Raw genomic sequence first — 24,346 nt, forward strand, 5'->3', positions numbered from 1 at the left:
AGCCCTGCTACAGTCTCCCCTATATAGTGCACTAAGCCCTGCTACAGTCTCCCCTATATAGTGCACTAAGCCCTGCCACAGTCTCCCCTATATAGTGCACTAAGCCCTGCCACAGTCTCCCCTATATAGTGCACTAAGCCCTGCTACAGACATGCCAGTCTCCCCTATATAGTGCACTAAGCCCTGCTACAGTCTCCCCTATATAGAGCACTAAGCCCTGCTAGTCTCCCCTATATAGTGCACTAAGCCCTGCTACAGACGTGCTAGTCTCACCTATATAGCGCACTAAGCCCTGCTACGGTCTCCCCTATATAGTGCACTAAGCCCTGCTACAGTCTCCCCTATATAGTGCACTAAGCCCTGCTACAGTCTCCCCTATATAGTGCACTAATCCCTGCTACGGTCTCCCCTATATAGTGCACTACTTTTGACCAGAGCCAGGCCATATGGTTCTACTCCTATGGGGCCTAGTGGAAAGCTGTGTACTATATAGGGAGTAGGGTTCCGTTTGGGATGCACCCATTATATACAACCCCCCCCATATCAGGTGTGATCGGGGTGCCCTGACCCTAGGCAGGGGGTCAGAGGTCAACAGCACTTCCTGTGGACGTGAAGGACCATGTGACAGCGAGGGCAGGCGTGATAGGCATCCTTGAAACTCCTGAGGAAAAACGGGATCAGACAGCAGCCTAGGAACAACCTGGAGGGACAGGGAAAGAAGAGTACAGTCAATATACCTGCTACTGCTGGGGGTGTGTGTGTGTGTGTGTGTGTGTATAACTGAGATGGAGTGTGTGTCTCTGTCCTCACCCACAGAGGATGAACACCAGACACATGGTCCAGGAGAAGGTTCCAGCGTGGTAAGTGACATCACTCATCACCTGGTTCTGACAGGAAGGACATCTGATGAGACCAGGAGAATCCCCCAGCTCTGTCTCATAGTGCTGGACAACCCTCTGTCTGGGGGGGTGAGCAGCCCCTGAGAGAACAAGGGGGTTAGATAAGGGGTTAGGGGTTAGATCCTCTGTCTGGGGGGTGGGGTGGGGGGGGGCACAACCTGAGAGAACTGGAGAGAGGAGAGAGAGGTGGGTTATACTAAGGATACCATCTTAGTCTCAATAAACAGTCAGATCCAAGCACCACCTGTTAGAACGAGGGGGTTAGGTGTCCATCATTATTCTACAGTCTGAAGGCTGTGTGTGTGTGTCCGTGTCCATCATTATTCTACAGTCTGAAGGCTGTGTGTGTGTCCATCATTATTCTACAGTCTGTGTGTGTGTGTGTGTGTGTGCGTGTCCATCATTATTCTACAGTCTGAAGGCTGTGTGTGTGTGTGTACTCACCAGTAGCTGTCTGGTTGATGTAGCTACCACCCATAGCACCAGGTGGAGGAGGAGGAGTGAAGGGAGAGATCCTCATGTCATCTCCTTTACCCTGGACTGAAACAACGAGAGAGAGAGAGATCCTCATGTCATCTCCTTTACCCTGGACTGAAACAACGAGAGAGAGAGAGAGAGAGAGAGAGAGAGAGAGATCCTCATGTCATCTCCTTCACCCTGGACTGAAACAACAAGAGAGAGAGAGAGATCCTCATGTCATCTCCTTCACCCTGGACTGAAACAACGAGAGAGAGAGAGATCCTCATGTCATCTCCTTTACCCTGGACTGAAACAACAAGAGAGAGAGAGAGATCCTCATGTCATCTCCTTCACCCTGGACTGAAACAACAAGAGAGAGAGAGAGAGATCCTCATGTCATCTCCTTTACCCTGGACTGAAACAACAAGAGAGAGAGAGAGAGATCCTCATGTCATCTCCTTTACCCTGGACTGAAACAACAAGAGAGAGAGAGAGAGATCCTCATGTCATCTCCTTTACCCTGGACTGAAACAACGAGAGAGAGAGAGAGATCCTCATGTCATCTCCTTCACCCTGGACTGAAACAACAAGAGAGAGAGAGAGAGATCCTCATGTCATCTCCTTTACCCTGGACTGACACAACAAGAGAGAGAGAGAGATCCTCATGTCATCTCCTTTACCCTGGACTGACACGAGAGAGAGATCCTCATGTCATCTCCTTTACCCTGGACTGAAACAACAAGAGAGAGAGATCCTCATGTCATCTCCTTTACCCTGGACTGAAACAACGAGAGAGAGAGAGATCCTCATGTCATCTCCTTTACCCTGGACTGAAACAACGAGAGAGAGAGAGATCCTCATGTCATCTCCTTTACCCTGGACTGAAACAACGAGAGAGAGAGAGAGATCCTCATGTCATCTCCTTCACCCTGGACTGAAACAACGAGAGAGAGAGAGATCCTCATGTCATCTCCTTTACCCTGGACTGAAACAACGAGAGAGAGAGAGAGATCCTCATGTCATCTCCTTCACCCTGGACTGAAACAACAAGAGAGAGAGAGAGAGATCCTCATGTCATCTCCTTTACCCTGGACTGACACAACAAGAGAGAGAGAGAGATCCTCATGTCATCTCCTTACCCTGGACTGACACGAGAGAGAGATCCTCATGTCATCTCCTTTACCCTGGACTGAAACAACAAGAGAGAGAGATCCTCATGTCATCTCCTTTACCCTGGACTGAAACAACGAGAGAGAGAGAGATCCTCATGTCATCTCCTTTACCCTGGACTGAAACAACGAGAGAGAGAGAGATCCTCATGTCATCTCCTTTACCCTGGACTGAAACAACGAGAGAGAGAGAGAGATCCTCATGTCATCTCCTTCACCCTGGACTGAAACAACGAGAGAGAGAGAGATCCTCATGTCATCTCCTTTACCCTGGACTGAAACAACGAGAGAGAGAGAGAGATCCTCATGTCATCTCCTTCACCCTGGACTGAAACAACGAGAGAGAGAGAGAGATCCTCATGTCATCTCCTTTACCCTGGACTGAAACAACGAGAGAGAGAGAGAGATCCTCATGTCATCTCCTTTACCCTGGACTGAAACAACAAGAGAGAGAGATCCTCATGTCATCTCCTTTACCCTGGACTGAAACAACGAGAGAGAGAGAGAGAGATCCTCATGTCATCTCCTTTACCCTGGACTGAAACAACAAGAGAGAGAGAGAGATCCTCATGTCATCTCCTTTACCCTGGACTGAAACAACGAGAGAGAGAGAGAGATCCTCATGTCATCTCCTTCACCCTGGACTGAAACAACAAGAGAGAGAGATCCTCATGTCATCTCCTTCACCCTGGACTGAAACAACGAGAGAGAGAGATCCTCATGTCATCTCCTTCACCCTGGACTGAAACAACGAGAGAGAGAGATCCTCATGTCATCTCCTTCACCCTGGACTGAAACAACAAGAGAGAGAGAGAGAGATCCTCATGTCATCTCCTTTACCCTGGACTGAAACAACAAGAGAGAGAGAGATCCTCATGTCATCTCCTTTACCCTGGACTGAAACAACGAGAGAGAGAGAGAGATCCTCATGTCATCTCCTTTACCCTGGACTGAAACAACGAGAGAGAGAGAGAGATCCTCATGTCATCTCCTTCACCCTGGACTGAAACAACAAGAGAGAGAGATCCTCATGTCATCTCCTTTACCCTGGACTGAAACAACGAGAGAGAGAGAGAGATCCTCATGTCATCTCCTTTACCCTGGACTGAAACAATGAGAGAGAGAGGCGGGTGTACTGTACTGTAGAGTCTTACCTGGTAGGGAGTAGGGAGGCGGGTTAGGACATGGTTCCTCTGACTTCAATGATGTGTCCATTGCCTCTGCTGAACAGCTGAGGAGAGAGAAACCACAAAATTATCACAATATTTGACGAGGCCCTTTCCTCCAGGAAATAAGTCAAGGGTCATGATAGTCAATTATCTGACCCAGCCCTTGTTGAGACAGTAGTCAAATATCTGTCTCAAACCTTGTTGAGAGAGTGTATCGAGGTGTTGATTGGCACTCCTGTCACCTCATTGGTCAGTCACCTCATCACCTGGATCAGCTGACAGACAGGTGTGTTTCAGGTGGATCTGGCACTCCCACAGGAGTAGGGTGAAGTAGTCCCTATTACTGATCTGAGATCAGTTTTATTCTGTTTGAGTGAAACTTCTAGCTAGGGGCTTCAACCTCGAATCACTGCCTAGGACCAGCTCTTCCTGCCTCTTCTCTTCTAGCTAGGGGCTTCAGCCCAAAAGCACTGTTCCTAGGACCAGCTCTTCCTGCCACCTCTCTTCTAGCTAGGGGCTTCAGCCCAAAAGCACTGTTCCTAGGACCAGCTCTTCCTGCCTCTTCTCTTCCAGCTAACTTGGACCCAGGACCACACCTAGCCAATATTCTAATGCCTCGTATATCAGGGGTGACACAGGATGAGACCCAGGACCACACCTAGCCAATATTCTAATGCCTCAATGCATACATCAGGGGTGACACAGGATGAGACCCAGGACCACACCTAGCCAATATTCTAATGCCTCGTATATCAGGGGTGACACAGGATGAGACCCAGGACCACACCTAGCCAATATTCTAATGCCTCGTATATCAGGGGTGACACAGGATGAGACCCAGGACCACACCTAGCCAATATTCTAATGCCTCGTATATCAGGGGTGACACAGGATGAGACCCAGGACCACACCTAGCCAATATTCTAATGCCTCATACATCAGGGGTGACACAGGATGAGACCCAGGACCACACTTAGCCAATATTCTAATGCCTCGTATATCAGGGGTGACACAGGATGAGACCCAGGACCACACCTAGCCAATATTCTAATGCCTCATATATCAGGGGTGACACAGGATGAGACCCAGGACCACACCTAGCCAATATTCTAATGCCTCATATATCAGGGGTGACACAGGATGAGACCCAGGACCACACCTAGCCAATATTCTAATGCCTCATATATCAGGGGTGACACAGGATGAGACCCAGGACCACACCTAGCCAATATTCTTATGCCTCATATATCAGGGGTGACACAGGATGAGACCCAGGACCACACCTAGCCAATATTCTAATGCCTCATATATCAGGGGTGACACAGGATGAGACCCAGGACCACACCTAGCCAATATTCTAATGCCTCATATATCAGGGGTGACACAGGATGAGACCCAGGACCACACCTAGCCAATATTCTAATGCCTCGTATATCAGGGGTGACACAGGATGAGACCCAGGACCACACCTAGCCAATATTCTAATGCCTCGTATATCAGGGGTGACACAGGATGAGACCCAGGACCACACCTAGCCAATATTCTAATGCCTCATATATCAGGGGTGACACAGGATGAGACCCAGGACCACACCTAGCCAATATTCTAATGCCTCATATATCAGGGGTGACACAGGATGAGAGTGGATAGTGTTCCATTATTTCTTTAGTGCCTGGTGGAGTTTTCCTTTTTTGTCTGACCAGGAACGACTCTGGGCCCTATCACTACCTGTATCACTGAATGTATATAAGACCTCTGTGACATTTGTAAAAGTTAAACATTTCTTAAATTTATTTTATTTAAAACCTGTGTTTTTTTTTTTTTTTTTAAGCACTTCTGCATCCTGCCCAACTTGGATGCTGGATGTAACTCTGAGCTGGATGCTGGATGCTGGATGTAACTCTGAGCTGGATGCTGGATGCTGGATGTAACTCTGAGCTGGATGCTGGATGCTGGATGCTGGATGTAACTCTGAGCTGGATGCTGGATGTAACTCTGAGCTGGATGCTGGATGTAACTTTGACCTGGATGCTCTCCCAAAAACATCCAGGTCGCTATGCCGTACATCCGGCTCGTTTTACTTCTGCATCCCGCTCAACATCCACTCGATGGCTTCCCCTGACAGGAGACGTCTACCTGCTCTTTATCGTCCGTCCACGTCGTCCTCACTGTAACAGCCCCTACTGCTCTTTATCATCCGTCCACGTCGTCCCCAGTGTAACAGCCCCTCCTGCTCTTTAGCGTCCGTCCACGTCGTCCTCAGTGTAACAGCCCCTCCTGCTCTTTAGCGTCCGTCCACGTCTTCCTCACTGTAACAGCCCCTACTGCTCTTTAGCGTCCGTCCACGTCGTCCTCAGTGTAACAGCCCCTACAGCTCAATAGTGTGAAGTGAATTTGACACGATGTAATGCTTTAATGAATATGACATGTATTTAAAGCAACAAAAAAAAACTTTTCGAAATTGCACAAACAATCCAATTTTTGCATACCCAAAAAGCAAGTACAGGGGCGCGTCTGATTAGATTCCTTATTCTCAGGGCCAGGTGTTTATTCTACATGTCAGAGAGGCATGTTTGTTCCAGTTACATAGACGATTTATATTTGAACGTTCCAAAAACATTTCGTCCTGCTGAACATGTAGAATGTATGGCAGCTAAACATGGTATTCGGACACGGTCCATGTAATAATGTCTGAGAAAATCTGTTGATGATTTGTCGCTACAGATGGTTTGTTACATGGTTAGGAGAATTAACATGGCAGTTTAGGAGAATTAACATGATAGGTTAGGAGAATTAACATGGCAGTTTAGGAGAATTAACATGATAGGTTAGGAGAATTAACATGGCAGTTTAGGAGAATTAACATGATAGGTTAGGAGAATTAACATGGCAGTTTAGGAGAATTAACATGATAGGTTAGGAGAATTAACATGGCAGGTTAGGAGAAATAACATGGCAGGTTAGGAGAATTAACATGATAGGTTAGGAGAATCAACATGGCAGTTTAGGAGAATTAACATGATAGGTTAGGAGAATTAACATGGCAGGTTAGGAGAATTAACATGACAGGTTAGGAGAAATACTATGGCAGGTTAGGAAAAGTAACATGGCAGGTTAGGAAAATTAACATGGCAGGTTAGGAGAATTAACATGATAGGTTAGGAGAAATAACATGGCAGGTTAGGAGAATTAACATGGCAGGTTAGGAGAATTAACGTGGCAGGTTACGAGAATGAACGTGGCAGGTTACGAGAATGAACGTGGCTGGTTAGGAGAATTAACGTGGCAGGTTAGGACAACTAACACAGCAGGTTAGGTGAAACAACGTAGCAGGTTAGGAGAATAAGGTTAAGATTAGGAAAAGGGTTATGGTTAGCTACAACGCTTCAGATGTCAACAACTGTTGTCCCCGACGCGACCACAAGATAGAGCTGTAGGCCACAACGGTAGAAACGTGAACAAACCATCTGTTGGGAATTAATGGAGATTGTTTTCAGTTGAAATTACGTTTATTCAATGCGGAACAAGTGGATCTCGTCTCATACGAACTATCCTATTCTCGCGAGTTTACATTCTGTTGTATCCGTCTGGTTTAGAGAAACAGAATGTAAGTTCGCGAGGTCGGGATGGTTTGTAGAGGCCACAAGGGATCCTCCTCACCCACAAAGCAGGTTACGCAACTGCATTAAGAAATGTATATGCCAGCTAGGCTACTGAGAAGTGCTTCAATTAAAACACATACAAAAATGAATAGATTTCTAAGTTTGAATCCGCCCCCAGGTGCTCTTATAATTATCAAACATTTTCCCGAATTCAATTAGCGCAGGAAACCACCATTCTCACGTTTTACATTAGCTGCATACGGTAATGTTAGTATCATGTTCAATAATATAGTCTGATGGCTTGTGAGACGACTAGGCTTGCTATTGTCGCATGTTTTCATTAAGCTACATAATTAAAAATAATGTCTGTTCCTATTAAACATGCATAGAATGTTCTGTTGGTCACATCATTTGACTGTTTGGAACCAAAGGAACCATTGTTTAACTGGTTTTAATGGAGGCCGGGTTCAGTCGGGAGCAGGGGCGGAAATCCCGGGGGGGACGGGGGGGACACGACCCCCCCATCCTTGGAAAAATATGATTTGTCCCCCCCAATATATCACTGAAACATAACTATGTAATTTAAATAATATTAATAATACGCAATGAAAGCAATTGTGCTGATTATAGACACTTAATAGCGCGTTTTTAAGTTTCAAAAGATTGCGACCCCCCCCCACCCTTTGCCTCACAATGTTTTGATCCACTGCCAGTTCCTTAGTTGGCAAGGTAACAGAGGGGTCGTATCTACTGTCTGAAAGGCACTCAATGAACGTAACTGAAGTGAGGTTAATCCAGTCAATCGCGCACACACACTAGCTGAATATGCAGAGCTAGCGCGCAAATATTAACTATTAAGCTAGCTAGTACCTATTCCATTTATGTGGCCTCGTCAAAGATGGAATCTTTGCTATTGTCAATTTATTCCAAGATCAGCATGCAGATGATGTAAGTTAGTGCTTCAAAGTCCCTGCGATAAGGTTAGCGATAAACTGAAGTCCAAACTGAACAGAACTACACTCTCTTCTACCATTGTCTTAAATATATTTAATGGTCTCGTTGCAAAAGCTAAATTGTCGCAAGGGAACTTTTATTTATTTATTTTATTTCACCTTTATTTAACCCGGGTAGCAAAGATTATAGCAAACACCACTGAAACGGAATTGGTGCTCGCTAGCTTTGCAAATTCAGCTATTGTTGGAAGCCAGCCAATATGAAACAAACTATTAAAATTACAAAAGGTTGCAGCATATGTTGTGTAAATGGTGAACTCATACAGCTGTCAACTCTTGTCATTTTAATCCGTTTCACATTTGCTAAACTACCTTTTAGATCGAAGCCCAAATAGAATGATAAAAGATAAGATGATAGAAGCCCATCTCCTACTGTAAATAACCTACACACTGTGTGTGTAGCCAGCCAGCCAGCCAGGTAGAAAAATGGCAGAAAAAATAAATAATGACAGAGCTCCTACCGTTGAGAATGCAGCCGTTGATAGAGGAAGTGGGCTTGGAGACATTACCTTGGAGTCCTTCCTCTGTGCTGGGGGTGATGTTGAGGTTTCAGACCCCTTAAAAGTGTTATTGACAAAACTGTCCTCTTAGGGCTCCCGAGTGGCGCAGTGGTCTAAGACACTGCATCTCAGTGCAAGTACATGGTTCGAATCCAGGCTGCATCACATACGGCCGTGGGAGTCACATAGGGCGGTGCACAATTGGCCCAGCGTCGTCCGGGTTTGGCTAGAGTAGGCCTTCAATGTAAATAAGAATTTGTTCTTAACTGACTTGCCTTGTTAAATAAAGGTTAAATTAAAAAAAATATATAAATAAAAAAGCATCAACTGAACTGGGCCTTTGACCTGTCTTTCAAATGGGGATAGTTCAAAGGTCATGTCGAACACCAGTCTTGGTAGTGTTCCACAGATATAGCCCACATCACTGGGGTGGCAGATGAGACTCTCCTCCTACCAAAGGATCATTGTGTAAACCACCAGCTGCCATACCGCCATGGTGTATAGCCAAATGTTAAAGTAGATGACTTGGACATGAAATCCCCCTGTGTAGCGAGGTGTTCCGGCGGTAACGTTTCCTCACAGCTACCTGTCCGTCACAACAGAAAGGACAAAATAGGTCAGACAGAATTGGTCTTTCTCTCACTCCCTCCTTCTTTTTATACTAATGGAGGATTCCGCTGCTAACATCTCAGGTCTGTCCTAGAGGAAGAGGTAGTACTCTGTCTGATGTCTACACCTCAGGTCTGTCCTAGAGGAAGAGGTAGTACTCTGTCTGATGTCTACACCTCAGGTCTGTCCTAGAGGAAGAGGTAGTACTCTGTGTCTACACCTCAGGTCTGTCCTAGAGGAAGAGGTAGTACTCTGTGTCTACACCTCAGGTCTGTCCTAGAGGAAGAGGTAGTACTCTGTCTGATGTCTACACCTCAGGTCTGTCCTAGAGGAAGAGGTAGTACTCTGTGTCTACACCTCAGGTCTGTCCTAGAGGAAGAGGTAGTACTCTGTGTGTCTACACCTCAGGTCTGTCCTAGAGGAAGAGGTAGTACTCTGTCTGATGTCTACACCTCAGGTCTGTCCTAGAGGAAGAGGTAGTACTCTGTGTCTACACCTCAGGTCTGTCCTAGAGGAAGAGGTAGTACTCTGTCTGATGTCTACACCTCAGGTCTGTCCTAGAGGAAGAGGTAGTACTCTGTCTGATGTCTACACCTCAGGTCTGTCCTAGAGGAAGAGGTAGTACTCTGTCTGATGTCTACACCTCAGGTCTGTCCTAGAGGAAGAGGTAGTACTCTGTCTGATGTCTACACCTCAGGTCTGTCCTAGAGGAAGAGGTAGTACTCTGTGTTGGATGTCTACACCTCCATTGACTCTGGTGGTGAGTATCTAACTGTGTTTGTTACAACTGTGGAAAATGTTCTGTGTTTGGTGTAACTCAGACAGGAAACGCCCCGTATTCGTTTAACCGTTTATTAGAAAGATTACAATACATGCATTATGTTAGTGTTGGTGTTAGGTTCTGCTCCTTCAGGGTAGCTCACTGCCAGAGCCTGCATCATGTTAAATAATGATAATTACAGGCAGTGAGCAAGGTACCCTGCACCAAATATTCCTCTCAGGGCCCATTTAAGTTGAGATCCATTTTAGATGGTGTCAGGATCATTTGATTTTCCTTCATTTCTTCTTGTTCTATGATGTCATGAAGGTAAATCTTCTTCTATGATGTCATGAAGGTGAATATTCTTCTATGATGTCATGAAGGTAAATCTTCTTCTTCTATGTCATGAAGGTAAATCTTCTTCTTCTATGATGTCATGAAGGTGAATCTTCTTCTACTATGATGTCATGAAGGTTGATATTTTTTTCTTCTATGATATCATGGCTGGTCCGCAAACAAACGTTTAAAGTGCATGCTGCCACCTACTGTGCTGGAATGTATGATCAATCATTATCTGCCCAATTCTGTACTACCTTGAAAATAAAAAACAAATAAATCCCTACTAACTTCTACCTTTCTGTATCATGATCTCTCTTCTTCCTGTGTCTTTCTGTATCATGATCTCTCTTCTTCTTCTACCTTTCTGTATCATGATCTCTCTTCTTCTTCTACCTTTCTGTATCATGATCTCTCTTCTTCCTGTGTCTTTCAGTATCATGATCTCTCTTCTTCCTGTGTCTTTCTGTATCATGATCTCTCTTCTTCCTGTATCATGATCTCTCTTCTTCCTGTGTCTTTCTGTATCATGATCTCTCTTCTTCCTGTGTCTTTCTGTATCATGATCTCTCTTCTTCTTCTACCTTTCTGTATCATGATCTCTCTTCTTCCTGTGTCTTTCCACTACCGACCATTCAGGTTCTTGACCCTCATCCTCCCGCTCCATACCATCAGAACTGACAGCCATATTGTCCTCATTCCAGGACAGCTGTTGATTCACCAACCTTTTCTCCATTTAGTCCGCACTACCGGCCGCCATTTCTGACCTCAAACCCTCTCTCACACTCAACCCCCTTTTCTATTCATTTTGGAGTGAAGAGGTTGTCAAGAACTGCTAGGAACTCAAGTCTCGTTGAATATCTTGGTTGATGTCATTTCATAGACTGTACAGTTTTAATCAGTTCTGTCTGGAGACAAAAAAATAAACGTATTTAAACGGGTTTTTTTTTAGAAACATTTCTGTATGAATAAAACAATTAGGTAACACTTTACAATAAGGGTACATTAATTAACATGAACAAAGAACAGAACAGCAGATATTGAAATGTGTGTGATACAAGACTTTGCTCATATGGACACTGGAACACAGCCATGTAGTGGGGTCAAGCCCTTCAGTAGCTGTGTAATATCACCATTAGCTGGATCATGGTTGACATGCACTTTTCACATGGCTACTGGGCTCTGTAGCTAGGCAACAGAATGTAAACATTTCCCCTTTTTTATGTTTATCTCTTCATTTATTTGGTATTGGATATATGCTGTAATTTATGTATATTTTTTTCATATTTAAAAATAAAACCCCATTACATGACTTTATTCTCTGATGAGCTTGGAGACCGAACCAGTTTGCGCTCCAGATATATTAAATAAAGATGTGATAAGATTCTGGAACAGTTATTCTTGATGTGAAGTACATTAAGATTCTGGAACAGTTATTCTTGATGTGAAGGACATTAATATTCTGGAACAGTTATTCTTGATGTGAAGTACATTAATATTCTGGAACAGATATTCTTGATGTGAAGTACATTAAGATTCTGGAACAGATATTCTTGATGTGAAGTACATTAATATTCTGGAACAGTTAATCTTGATGTGAAGGACATTAAGATTCTGGAACCGTTATTCTTGATGTGAAGTACATTAATATTCTGGAACAGATATTCTTGATGTGAAGTACATTATGATTCTGGAACAGATATTCTTGATGTGAAGTACATTATGATTCTGGAACAGTTATTCTTGATGTGAAGTACATTATGATTCTGGAACAGTTATTCTTGATGTGAAGAACATTAAGATTCTGGAACAGATATTCTTGATGTGAAGGACATTAATATTCTGGAACAGTTATTCTTGATGTGAAGTACATTAAGATTCTGGAACAGTTATTCTTGATGTGAAGTACATTATGATTCTGGAACAGATATTCTTGATGTGAAGTACATTAAGATTCTGGAACAGATATTGTTGATGTGAAGGACATTAAGATTCTGGAACAGATATTCTTGATGTGAAGTACATTAAGATTCTGGAAGTTATTCTTGATGTGAAGTACATTAAGATTCTGGAACAGATATTCTTGATGTGAAGTACATTAAGTGAATAAAAAATTATAAAATTAGCTTCTTTTTTTTTTACACAGGCAGCCCAATTTCTGATATGTTTTCCACTAATTAGTATTTCGACCAATCACAGATCTTTTCAAATCAGATCTTTTCTATCTAAAGGGGGTAAAAGACACAACCGTGTTAGAAATATCATCAAAACAGAAACCTTGTATTGGTACAAGATGTATTATTTCATATCATCAGACAATTGGATTGAATGTATAATCTCACCACAATCTCCTATGCAGAAGCTGTTGGGAGAGTCCATTGATGTATTTCCCATCGTTGCTTTGCCCCACAAGGACACACATCGATGAAATAGTCTGGTGAGTTCTTGATTGTGAAGCCGAAAGTAAATCTGTCTAAAACCAAATATCTGAAATGACGAGAGAAAGGAGAGAGAGTTCCGTTCAGAGACCTGTCAGATCAGGGTTCTAGTCAGACAACAATACATCAATTTGAGCACAGTAGCAGTTAATGGTTGTAGACTATTTGATGCCAGCATGTGTCAGTATTAAATAATGGGAGAAATTAAATGAAATCCTCAACTTTTCCTGTCCGGAAAGATTTTGACATCCGTTTTTCCAATGATGACTCCTCCACTCTGAAAAAGAGAATAGATATTTCAACATCGTGTAACCTTTAAACTAGGGCTTCAAACCACTTTAGTGTAACCAATACAATAATCACAATTCAAAATGAGTGTTGTAGTCTTGACAGTTTATTTCACTTCAAGCTATCAATATTAAATATTAATATCTTCAAGGGCTCCCGAGTGGCGCAGCCGCCTGAGGAACTATAGACCCTGGTTCGATTCCAGGCTGTATCACTACGGTCTAAGGCACTGCATCTCAGTACTAGAGGAGTCACTACAGACCCTGGTTCCATTCCAGGCTGTATTACAGCAGTCTGAGGAACTACAGACCCTGGTTCCATTCCAGGCTGTATCACAGCAGTCTGAGGAACTACAGACCCTGGTTCCATTCCAGGCTGTATCACAGCGGTCTGAGGAAGTACAAACCCTGGTTCCATTCCAGGCGGTATAACAGCGGTCTAAGGAACTACATCTCAGTGCTAGAGGAGTCACTACAGACCCTGGTTCAATTCCAGGCTGTATCACAACCGGCCGTGATTGGGAGTCCCATAGGACGGCGCACAATTGGCCCAGCGTCGTCCGGGTTAGGCTGTCATTGTAAATAAGAATTGTTAATTGTTAATTATTCTTTTTCTTTTTGCTTGGTTCATTAGCCGCTAGGGGCAGCCTTCAACAACAGCAAAAAATAGGCTACTGTCTCCGGGTTGGCTGACATCCTATCCATCTGAATGTAGCTGGAAGCTAAGCTTCCCGGTTCGACTCCTGACATTCCTGGACGGATTCGTGTCGACTGCCCAGAGTCCGCGAATTCAAGTCCGTTCCGCTGTCTCCCTAACGTTATTATCAATCTATCGTTTCCGAATAAAAAAGGACCAGCAAGAAGACTGCTCTGTCAAAACCAAGGTAAGCTAACAGTTAGCATGCAAACTGTGTCGCTGGGAGCGGGCGACGGCTCGTAGGAAAGTTCGGGGCTTGGTTCAAGAGAGGAGGCCTCGTTTTTTTACGGCGAGATGAAATGTTATTTTCGTAGCAAATTTTATCGTTCGTAATCTTGTTGATGATTTTTTTGTATGGACATTGAAGTATAAATAAATTACTAGAAAAGATTGTTTGCTAACTAGTTAGCTAGTTTAGCTATCGTAACGTTACATGCGAAATTGGGCTAGTTAGTTAGCGAACATTAGGTTGGGATAGCCTGTCAACTGGCTAGCCAGTTAATTAGCTCAGTCACACCTTGCTCCTAAATACAGAACGAACTCATCTTTAAGATCACGGGTATATCATGTTATATGTATAAAACACTGTTACTCATTCACGTCTTAACAGTTTGTGAAATGTGAACTAAAAATCTACCGAACAGGTAGCATTACCAGCAGCTAGCCGAGTAGCGTTAGCTGAATTGACTAAGGTTAGTTAACGAGCTGAGTCATGTTCTTGTATTCCTATGGGGGTTTTCCCTCTCTGTGTAGCCGGTGACCAGTGAGAGACTGACCGCACCCAACTCCCATCACCATGTCACTGCACCAGTTTCTGCTTGAGCCCATCACCTGTCACGCCTGGAACCGGGACAGAACCCGTACGGCCCAGGACCAATGCTTTATTATATAACATCACATACTTTAAATATACACATACTGCATACAACATCCAAAACATCCACGTTCATCAAAATGTTTATCCACTGACTCTTCTGTTATCTGGCCTTCTTTCTCGTCTTCTCTCCCTGTAGAGATTGCCATCAGTCCCAACAACCACGAGGTTCACATCTATCAGAAGACTGGTAACCAGTGGATGAAGAGTCATGAGCTGAAGGAGCACAATGGACACATCACAGGTAGAATAGGCACAGGAAATGACATCACAGGTAGACTAGGCACAGGAAATCACATCACAGGTAGACTAGGCACAGGAAATCACATCACAGGTAGAATAGGCACAATGGACACATCACAGGTAGACTAGGCACAGGAAATGACATCACAGGTAGACTAGGCACAGGAAATGACATCACAGGTAGACTAGGCACAGGAAATCACATCACAGGTAGACTAGGCACAGGAAATCACATCACAGGTAGAATAGGCACAGGAAATCACATCACAGGAATTGTTAAAAAGTATTTGAATCTATGTCTGGACATTGATGATGTTTTTCAGAGGTTTACATTGACTATCTCTCTTCTCTCTCCCCTCCCTCCCTCTCCAGGTATCGACTGGGCTCCTAAGTCCGACCGTATCGTGACGTGTGGGGCGGATCGTAATGCCTATGTCTGGTCTCTAAAGGACGGGGTCTGGAAGCCCACTCTGGTCATCCTGAGGATCAACAGAGCTGCTACTTTCGTCAAGTGGTCTCCTCTGGAGAATAAGTTTGCTGTGGGCAGCGGCGCCAGACTCATATCAGTCTGTTACTTCGAGTCTGATAACGACTGGTAAGGGAGGAGAGGAGGGGTTGGGAGAGAGAAGTAGGCTAAATAGTTTTGTACTCTTTAAATGTGTGTGTGTGTGTGTGTGTGTCAGGTGGGTGAGTAAGCACATCAAGAAGCCAATCCGTTCCACCGTCCTCAGTCTGGACTGGCATCCTAACAACGTGCTGCTGGCGGCTGGATCCTCTGACTTCAAATGCAGGTAGAGAGAGAGACAGACAGACCATGTTTCAACCTCGTCAGTAGAGAGAGAGAAGGGGAGACAGACAGACCATGTTTTAACCTCATCAGTAGAGAGAGAGAAGGGGAGACAGACAGACAGACCATGTTTCAACCTCATCAGTAGAGAGAGAGAAGGAGAGACAGACCATGTTTCAACCTCATCAGTAGAGAGAGAGAAAGAGAGACAGATAGACCATGTTTCAACCTCATCAGTAGAGAGAGAGAAGGGGAGAGAGACAGACAGACCATGTTTCAACCTCATCAGTAGAGAGAGAGAAGGGGAGAGAGACAGACAGACCATGTTTCAACCTCATCAGTAGAGAGAGAGAAGGAGAGACAGACAGACCATGTTTCAACCTCATCAGTAGAGAGAGAGAAGGAGAGACAGACAGACCATGTTTCAACCTCATCAGTAGAGAGAGAGAAGGGGAGACAGACAGACCATGTTTCAACCTCATCAGTAGAGAGAGAGAAGGAGAGACAGACAGACCATGTTTCAACCTCATCAGTAGAGAGAGAGAAGGGGAGACAGACAGACCATGTTTCAACCTCATCAGTAGAGAGAGAGAAGGGGAGACAGACAGACCATGTTTCAACCTCATCAGTAGAGAGAGAGAAGGGGAGACAGACAGACCATGTTTCAACCTCATCAGTAGAGAGAGAGAAGGAGAGACAGACAGACCATGTTTCAACCTCATCAGTAGAGAGAGAGAAGGGGAGACAGACAGACCATGTTTCAACCTCATCAGTAGAGAGAGAGAAGGGGAGACAGACAGACCATGTTTTAACATCATCAGTAGAGAGAGAAGGGGAGACAGACAGACCATGTTTCAACCTCATCAGTAGAGAGAGAGAAGGAGAGACAGACAGACCGTCAGACCATGTTTCAACCTCATCAGTGATCTTTATACATTAGATACCTGGATCTATATTCACACAGCGTCTCTCAGTAGGAGTGTTGAATCTAGGATCAGGATCTATATTCACACAGCGTCTCTCAGTAGGAGTGTTGAATCTAGGATCAGGGTCTATATTCACACAGCGTCTCTCAGTAGGAGTGTTGAATCTAGGATCAGGGTCTATATTCACACAGCGTCTCTCAGTAGGAGTGTTGAATCTAGGATCAGGGTCTATATTCACACAGCGTCTCTCAGTAGGAGTGTTGAATCTAGGATCAGGGTCTATATTCACACAGCGTCTCTCAGTAGGAGTGTTGAATCTAGGATCAGGGTCTATATTCACACAGCGTCTCTCAGTAGGAGTGTTGAATCTAGGATCAGGGTCTATATTCACACAGCGTCTCTCAGTAGGAGTGTTGAATCTAGGATCAGGGTCTATATTCACACAGCGTCTCTCAGTAGGAGTGTTGAATCTAGGATCAGGGTCATGTCCTCTTATTCATTATGTTCTAAAAGACTGAACCAGCACTTCTACTCTGAGAATGATGATGCGTACAGCCCCCTGATCAATAGTTATTGATGCATACGGCCCCCTGATAAATAGTTATTGATACGTACGGCCCCCTGATCAATAGTTATTGATGCGTACGGCCCCCTGATCAATAGTTATTGATGCGTACGGCCCCCTGATCAATAGTTATTGATGCGTACGGCCCCCTGATCAATAGTTATTGATGCTTACGGCCCCCTGATCAATAGTTATTGATGCGTACGGCCCCCTGATCAATAGTTATTGATGCGTACGGCCCCCTGATCAATAGTTATTGATGCGTACGGCCCCCTGATCAATAGTTATTGATGCGTACGGCCCCCTGATCAATAGTTATTGATGCGTACGGCCCCCTGATCAATAGTTATTGATGCGTACGGCCCCCTGATCAATAGTTATTGATGCGTACGGCCCCCTGATCAATAGTTATTGATGCGTACGGCCCCCCGATCAATAGTTATTGATGCGTACGGCCCCCCGATCAATAGTTATTGATGCGTACGGCCCCCGATCAATAGTTATTGATGCGTACGGCCCCCGATCAATAGTTATTGATGCGTACGGCCCCCGATCAATAGTTATTGATGCGTACGGCCCCCCGATCAATAGTTATTGATGCGTACGGCCCCCCGATCAATAGTTATTGATGCGTACGGCCCCCCGATCAATAGTTATTGATGCGTACGGCCCCCCGATCAATAGTTATTGATGCGTACGGCCCCCCGATCAATAGTTATTGATGCGTACGGCCCCCCGATCAATAGTTATTGATGCGTACGGCCCCCCGATCAATAGTTATTGATGCGTACGGCCCCCCGATCAATAGTTATTGATGCGTACGGCCCCCCGATCAATAGTTATTGATGCGTACGGCCCCCCGATCAATAGTTATTGATGCGTACGGCCCCCCGATCAATAGTTATTGATGCGTACGGCCCCCCGATCAATAGTTATTGATGCGTACGGCCCCCCGATCAATAGTTATTGATGCGTACGGCCCCCCGATCAATAGTTATTGATGCGTACGGCCCCCCGATCAATAGTTATTGATACGTACGGCCCCCGATCAATAGTTATTGATGCGTACGGCCCCCTGATCAATAGTTATTGATGCGTACGGCCCCCTGATCAATAGTTATTTAAAATATATTCCCCCCTCTCTCTCTCCCCCAGGGTGTTCTCTGCCTACATCAAGGAGGTGGAGGAGAAGCCGGGCCCGACCCCCTGGGGGTCCAAGATGCCGTTTGGGGCGGTGCTGGCTGAGTTTGGGGGTGCTGGGGGAGGAGGATGGGTCCACTCTGTGTCCTTCTCCTCCTCTGGTAACAGACTGGCCTGGGTCTCACACGACTCCACTGTTACTGTGGTGGACGGCACCAAGGGATCCACGTAAGTCTCTCTGGGGAGGGGTAGTGTGTTTTATCTAACGCTCTGTATTCAAGCTGTGTGTGAGTGTGGTGTAACTCGGTCGCTCTGTTCAATGAACCGTGTGTGTGTGTGTGTGTGTGTGTTTCAGTCCGTCTCAGTTGAAGACTGAGTTCCTCCCTCTGCTCAGTGTTCTCTTCATCTCTGAGAACAGCGTGGTGGCAGCGGTAAGACTCTCTCTGTCTCTGTCTCTGACTGTCTCTGACTCTCTCTGTCTCTGACTCTCTCTCTCTCTGACTCTCTCTGACTCTCTCTGACTCTCTCTGTCTCTCTCTGTCTCTCTCTGTCTCTCTCTGTCTCTCTCTGTCTCTGTCTCTGACTGTCTCTGACTCTCTCTGTCTCTGACTCTCTCTCTCTCTGACTCTCTCTGACTCTCTCTGACTCTCTCTGACTCTCTCTGACTCTCTCTGACTCTCTCTGTCTCTCTCTGTCTCTGACTCTCTCTCTGTCTGTCTCTCCTCTCATAAATCAGAAAGGAAACCTGTATGAGTGTTTCTCTGCTGTGTTTTATCTTGACTGTCTGTCTCTCCTCAGGGTCATGACTGTTGCCCCATGCTGTTCCGTTGTGATGACGGAGGGTCCCTAACGTTTGTCTCTAAGCTGGACCTTCCTAAAGCTTCCATCACTAGAAACATCTCAGCTATGGAACGTTTCAGAAACATGGACAAGAGAGCTACCACAGAGGACCGCAACACAGCCCTGGAGACCCTGCACCAGAACTCCATCACGTAGGATACACACACACTGCACCAGAACTCCATCACGTAGGACACACACACACACACACTCACTGTACCAGAACTCCATCACATAGGGGACACACACACACACACACTGTACCAGAACTCCATCACATAGGGGACACACACACACTGTACCAGAACTCCATCACATAGGACACACACACACACTGTACCAGAACTCCATCACATAGGGGACACACACACACACTGTACCAGAACTCCATCACATAGGGGACACACACACACACACACACTGTACCAGAACTCCATCACATAGGGGACACACACACACACACTGTACCAGAACTCCATCACGTAGGACACACACACACACACACACACACACACACACACACACTGTACCAGAACTCCATCACGTAGGACACACACACACACACTGTACCAGAACTCCATCACGTAGGGGACACACACACTGTACCAGAACTCCATCACGTAGGACACACACACACACACACACACACACTGTACCAGAACTCCATCATGTAGGACACACACACACACACACACACACTGCACCAGAACTCCATCACGTAGGACACACACACACACACTGTACCAGAACTCCATCACTTAGGACACACACACACACACACACACTGCACCAGAACTCCATCACGTAGGACACACACACACACACACTGCACCAGAACTCCATCACGTAGGACACACACACACACACACACACACTGTACCAGAACTCCATCACGTAGGACACACACACACACACTGTACCAGAACTCCATCACATAGGGGACACACACACACACACACACACTGTACCAGAACTCCATCACGTAGGACACACACACACACACACACACACTGTACCAGAACTCCATCACGTAGGACACACACACACACACACACACACACACACACACACACACACACACACACACACTGTACCAGAACTCCATCACGTAGGACACACACACACACACTGTACCAGAACTCCATCACGTAGGACACACACACACACACACTGTACCAGAACTCCATCACGTAGGACACACACACACACACACACACACACTGTACCAGAACTCCCATCACGTAGGGGACACACACGCACACACTGTACCAGAACTCCATCACGTAGGACACACACACACACACACTGTACCAGAACTCATCACTTAGGACACACACACACACACACACTACCAGAACTCCATCACGTAGGACACACACACACACACACTACCAGAACTCATCACGTAGGACACACACACACACACTACCAGAACTCATCACGTAGGACACACACACACACACACACACACACACACACACTACCAGAACTCATCACGTAGGACACACACACACACTGTACCAGAACTCATCACTTAGGACACACACACACACTGTACCAGAACTCATCACGTAGGACACACACACACACACACACACACACACACACACACACACTGTACCAGAACTCATCACTTAGGACACACTGCACCCTGTTATATTGTCTCTAATCTACAGTTGTGGCCAAAAGTTTTGAGAATGACACATTCATTTCCACAAAGTCTGCTGCTTCAGTGTCTTTAGATATTTTTGTCAGATGTTACTATGGAATACTGAAGTATAATTACAAGCATTTCATAAGTGTCAAAGGCTTTTATTGACAATTACATGAAGTTGATGCAAAGAGTCAATATTTGCAGTGTTGACCCTTCTTTTTCAAGACCTCTGCAATCCGCCCTGGCATGCTGTCAATTAACTTCTGGGCCACATCCTGACTGATGGCAGCCCATTCTTGCATAATCAATGCTTGGAGTTTGTCAGAATTTGTGGGTTTTTGTTTGTCCAGCTGCCTCTTAAGGATTGACCACAAGTTCTCAATGGGATTAAGGTCTGGGGAGTTTCCTGGCCATGGACCCAAAATATCGATGTTTTGTTCCTCTTAGTTATCACTTTTGCCTTATGGCAAGGTGCGCCATCATGCTGGAAAAGGCATTGTTCGTCACCAAACTGTTCCTGGATGGTTGGGAGAAGTTGCTCTCGGAGGATGTGTTGGTACCATTCTTTATTCATGGCTGTGTTCTTAGGCCAAATTGTGAGTGAGCCCACTCCCTTGGCTGAGAAGCAACCCCACACATGAATGGTCTCAGGATGCTTTACTGTTGGCATGACACAGGACTGATGGTAGCGCTCACCTTGTCTTCTCCGGACAAGCTTTTTTCAGGATGCCGCAAACAATCGGAAATGGGATTCATCAGAGAAAATTACTTTACTCCAGTCCTCAGCAGTCCAATCCCTGGACCTTTTGCAGAATATCAGTCTGTCCCTGATGTTTTTCCTGGAGAGAAATGGCTTCTTTGCTGCCCTTCTTGACACCAGGCCATCCTCCAAAAGTCTTTGCCTCAGTGTGCGTGCAGATGCACTCACACCTGCCTGCTGCCATTCCTGAGCAAGCTCCGTACTGGTGGTGCCCCGATCCTGCAGCTGAATCAACTTTAGGAGACGGTCCTGGCGTTTGCTGGACTTTCTTGGATGCCCTGAAGCCTTCTTCACAACAATTGAACTGCTCTCTTTGAAGTTCTTGATGATCCGATAAATGGTTGATTTAGGTGCAATCTTACTGGCAGCAATATCCTTGCCTGTGAAGCCCTTTTATTGCAAAGCAATGATGACGGCATGTTTCCTTGCAGGTAACCATGGTTGACAGAGGAAGAACGATGATTCCAAGCAATTATTGAAGCTTCCAGTCTGTTATTCAAACTCAATCAGCATGACAGAGTGATCTCCAGCCTTGTCCTCGTCAACACTCACACCTTTGTTAACGAGAGAATCACTGACATGTCAGCTGGTCCTTTTGTGGCAGGGCTGAAATGAGGTGGAAATGTTTTTTGGGGGTTCAGTTCATTTGCATGGCAAAGAGGGACTTTGCAATTAATTGCAATTCATCTGATCACTCTTCATAACATTCTGGAGTACATGCAAATTGCCATCATACAAACTGAGGCAGCAGACTTTGTGAAAATTAATATTTGTGTCATTCTCAACTTTTGGCCACGACGGTAGTGTCTATGAGGGAGACCAGAGGGACTGTCTGACCCTGTTATATTGTCTCTCCTCCAGTCAAGTCTCTATCTATGAGGGAGACCAGAGGGACTGTCGTAAGTTCTGTACCACGGGCATCGATGGAGCCATGACCATCTGGGACTTCAAGGTGAGACACACAGACACACACACAGAGACACACACACACAGAGACACATTCCTGGCCAGCTTCATTAATTAGTTGTCATCACAATGTGATTTTTCAAACCTTAAAGTAGAATGTAATTAATGATATTCACTGGAATGGAATGTTGACAGAGGACAACATGGCCCCCAGCTGTAGACCAGACTCAGTCAGTAGACTGGTGACTGTTATTGACAGAGGACAACATGGCCCCCAGCTGTAGACCAGACTCAGTCAGTAGACTGGTGACTGTTATTGACCAATGTGTTGTTGTCTCTTCAGAGTCTGGAGGCGTCCATCCAGGGGCTGAGGATCATGTGAAGGACCCCCCGTTACCCTGACAACCCCCCCCCCTCCTCCAAGCGGCCAGTAACAGTCTGACCACGCTAAGAAGTATCTGATTAAAAAAGCACTGACTACACACACACACACACACACCCTCTCTGAGCTGACATGACATTACCGTTGATTGTTTGTTTATGTAAATGAAGGCTAAAGGGTCATAGGTCAACTTGACGACCCCGTGATGTACCATTCCACATCAGTGGGTTTTTTATTTTATAATAATAATAACAGGTATGGTGTTTTGTCTCTGAAGCGACTACGGCACTACAACACTAAGTTACCATTGAAGGATGTGCTGTGTAGCGATGCCACCAAGTGGAACACTATTCCCTATATAGTGCACTACTTTAGACCAGAGTCCTATAGCGGCTATCCTCTGTGTTGTGTCCCTATGGGCCATGGTCAGAAATAGTTTACTGTAAAGGAACCAGGGTGCTATTTGGGATGGTTCCTATGCCATTAGATGGAGGATGTATCTATGATGTGTCTAATTCAGCTGCAGAAGAAATAAAGAATCAACTTACACTACTGAGTCTCCTGTCTGTTAGTCTACACTACTGAGTCGCCTGTCTGTTAGTCTACACTACTGAGTCTCCTGTCTGTTAGTCTACACTACTGAGTCTCCTCTCTGTTAGTCTACACTACTGAGTCTCCTGTCTGTTAGTCTACGCTACTGAGTCTCCTGTCTGTTAGTCTACACTACTGAGTCTCCTGTCTGTTAGTCTACACTACTGAGTCTCCTCTCTGTTAGTCTACACTACTGAGTCTCCTGTCTGTTAGTCTACGCTACTGAGTCTCCTGTCTGTTAGTCTACACTACTGAGTCGCCCGTCTGTTAGTCTACGCTACTGAGTCTCCCGTCTGTTAGTCTACACTACTGAGTCTCCTGTCTGTTAGTCTACACTACTGAGTCTCCTGTCTGTTAGTCTACACTACTGAGTCTCCTGTCTGTTAGTCTACACTACTGAGTCTCCTGTCTGTTAGTCTACACTACTGAGTCTCCCGTCTGTTAGTCTACACTACTGAGTCTCCTGTCTGTTAGTCTACACTACTGAGTCTCCTGTCTGTTAGTCTACACTACTGAGTCTCCTGTCTGTTAGTCTACACTACTGAGTCTCCTGTCTGTTAGTCTACACTACTGAGTCTCCCGTCTGTTAGTCTACACTACTGAGTCTCCCGTCTGTTAGTCTACACTACTGAGTCTCCTGTCTGTTAGTCTACACTACTGAGTCTCCTGTCTGTTAGTCTACACTACTGAGTCGCCTGTCTGTTAGTCTACACTACTGAGTCTCCCGTCTGTTAGTCTAC

At 45.3% G+C, this 24,346-nt stretch overlaps 2 protein-coding genes across 5 annotated transcripts; one reads left to right on the forward strand and one right to left on the reverse strand.

Annotated features, from left to right (window-relative positions):
- Positions 1-376: 376 nt before the first annotated feature.
- LOC115183503 (lipopolysaccharide-induced tumor necrosis factor-alpha factor homolog) lies at positions 377-14,974 on the reverse strand. Of its 4 annotated transcripts, none has more exons than XM_029744711.1 (7): positions 14,909-14,974; positions 13,177-13,231; positions 12,859-13,003; positions 3,682-3,758; positions 1,344-1,439; positions 811-979; positions 377-700 (listed from the first exon to the last, which is right to left on the reverse strand). In XM_029744711.1, exons 3-7 carry the CDS (start codon positions 12,936-12,938, stop codon positions 589-591), a joined length of 534 nt encoding a protein of 177 aa, XP_029600571.1. In that variant the 5' UTR covers positions 12,939-13,003; positions 13,177-13,231; positions 14,909-14,974; the 3' UTR covers positions 377-588. The 4 variants fall into 4 exon arrangements, with proteins under 4 accessions (XP_029600571.1, XP_029600570.1, XP_029600572.1 ...); XM_029744710.1 differs by lacking the exon at positions 14,909-14,974 and adding an exon at positions 14,593-14,707; XM_029744712.1 differs by lacking the exon at positions 14,909-14,974 and adding an exon at positions 14,576-14,707.
- On the forward strand, positions 13,901-23,567 carry LOC115183502 (actin-related protein 2/3 complex subunit 1A). The gene is made up of 10 exons (XM_029744709.1): positions 13,901-14,125; positions 14,692-14,798; positions 14,952-15,056; positions 15,428-15,650; positions 15,739-15,846; positions 18,489-18,701; positions 18,829-18,904; positions 19,272-19,465; positions 22,589-22,679; positions 22,977-23,567. The coding sequence occupies exons 2-10, from the start codon at positions 14,735-14,737 to the stop codon at positions 23,013-23,015; spliced, it is 1,113 nt and encodes a 370-aa protein (XP_029600569.1). The 5' UTR covers positions 13,901-14,125; positions 14,692-14,734; the 3' UTR covers positions 23,016-23,567.
- Positions 23,568-24,346: the final 779 nt, after the last annotated feature.

The sequence above is a fragment of the Salmo trutta genome, unplaced genomic scaffold (genome assembly GCF_901001165.1).
Source record: "Salmo trutta unplaced genomic scaffold, fSalTru1.1, whole genome shotgun sequence".
NCBI lineage: Eukaryota > Metazoa > Chordata > Actinopteri > Salmoniformes > Salmonidae > Salmo > Salmo trutta.

What these genes read in the sequence shown, in the direction of transcription:
- LOC115183503 (XM_029744711.1), bottom strand. Translation starts at nt 12,938, where the DNA reads ATGTGTGTCCTTGTGGGGCAAAGCAACGATGGGAAATACATCAATGGA. An exon ending in GCCTCCCTACTCCCTACCAG is followed by an intron (nt 1,440 to 3,681) that starts GTAAGACTCTAC and finishes TCGTTGTTTCAG; the next exon opens with TCCAGGGTAAAGGAGATGAC. An exon ending in CTGGTGTTCATCCTCTGTGG is followed by an intron (nt 701 to 810) that starts GTGAGGACAGAG and finishes CTGTCCCTCCAG; the next exon opens with GTTGTTCCTAGGCTGCTGTC.
- LOC115183502 (XM_029744709.1), top strand. Translation starts at nt 14,735, where the DNA reads ATGTCACTGCACCAGTTTCTGCTTGAGCCCATCACCTGTCACGCCTGG. An exon ending in TTCGAGTCTGATAACGACTG is followed by an intron (nt 15,651 to 15,738) that starts GTAAGGGAGGAG and finishes TGTGTGTGTCAG; the next exon opens with GTGGGTGAGTAAGCACATCA. An exon ending in TGACCATCTGGGACTTCAAG is followed by an intron (nt 22,680 to 22,976) that starts GTGAGACACACA and finishes TTGTCTCTTCAG; the next exon opens with AGTCTGGAGGCGTCCATCCA.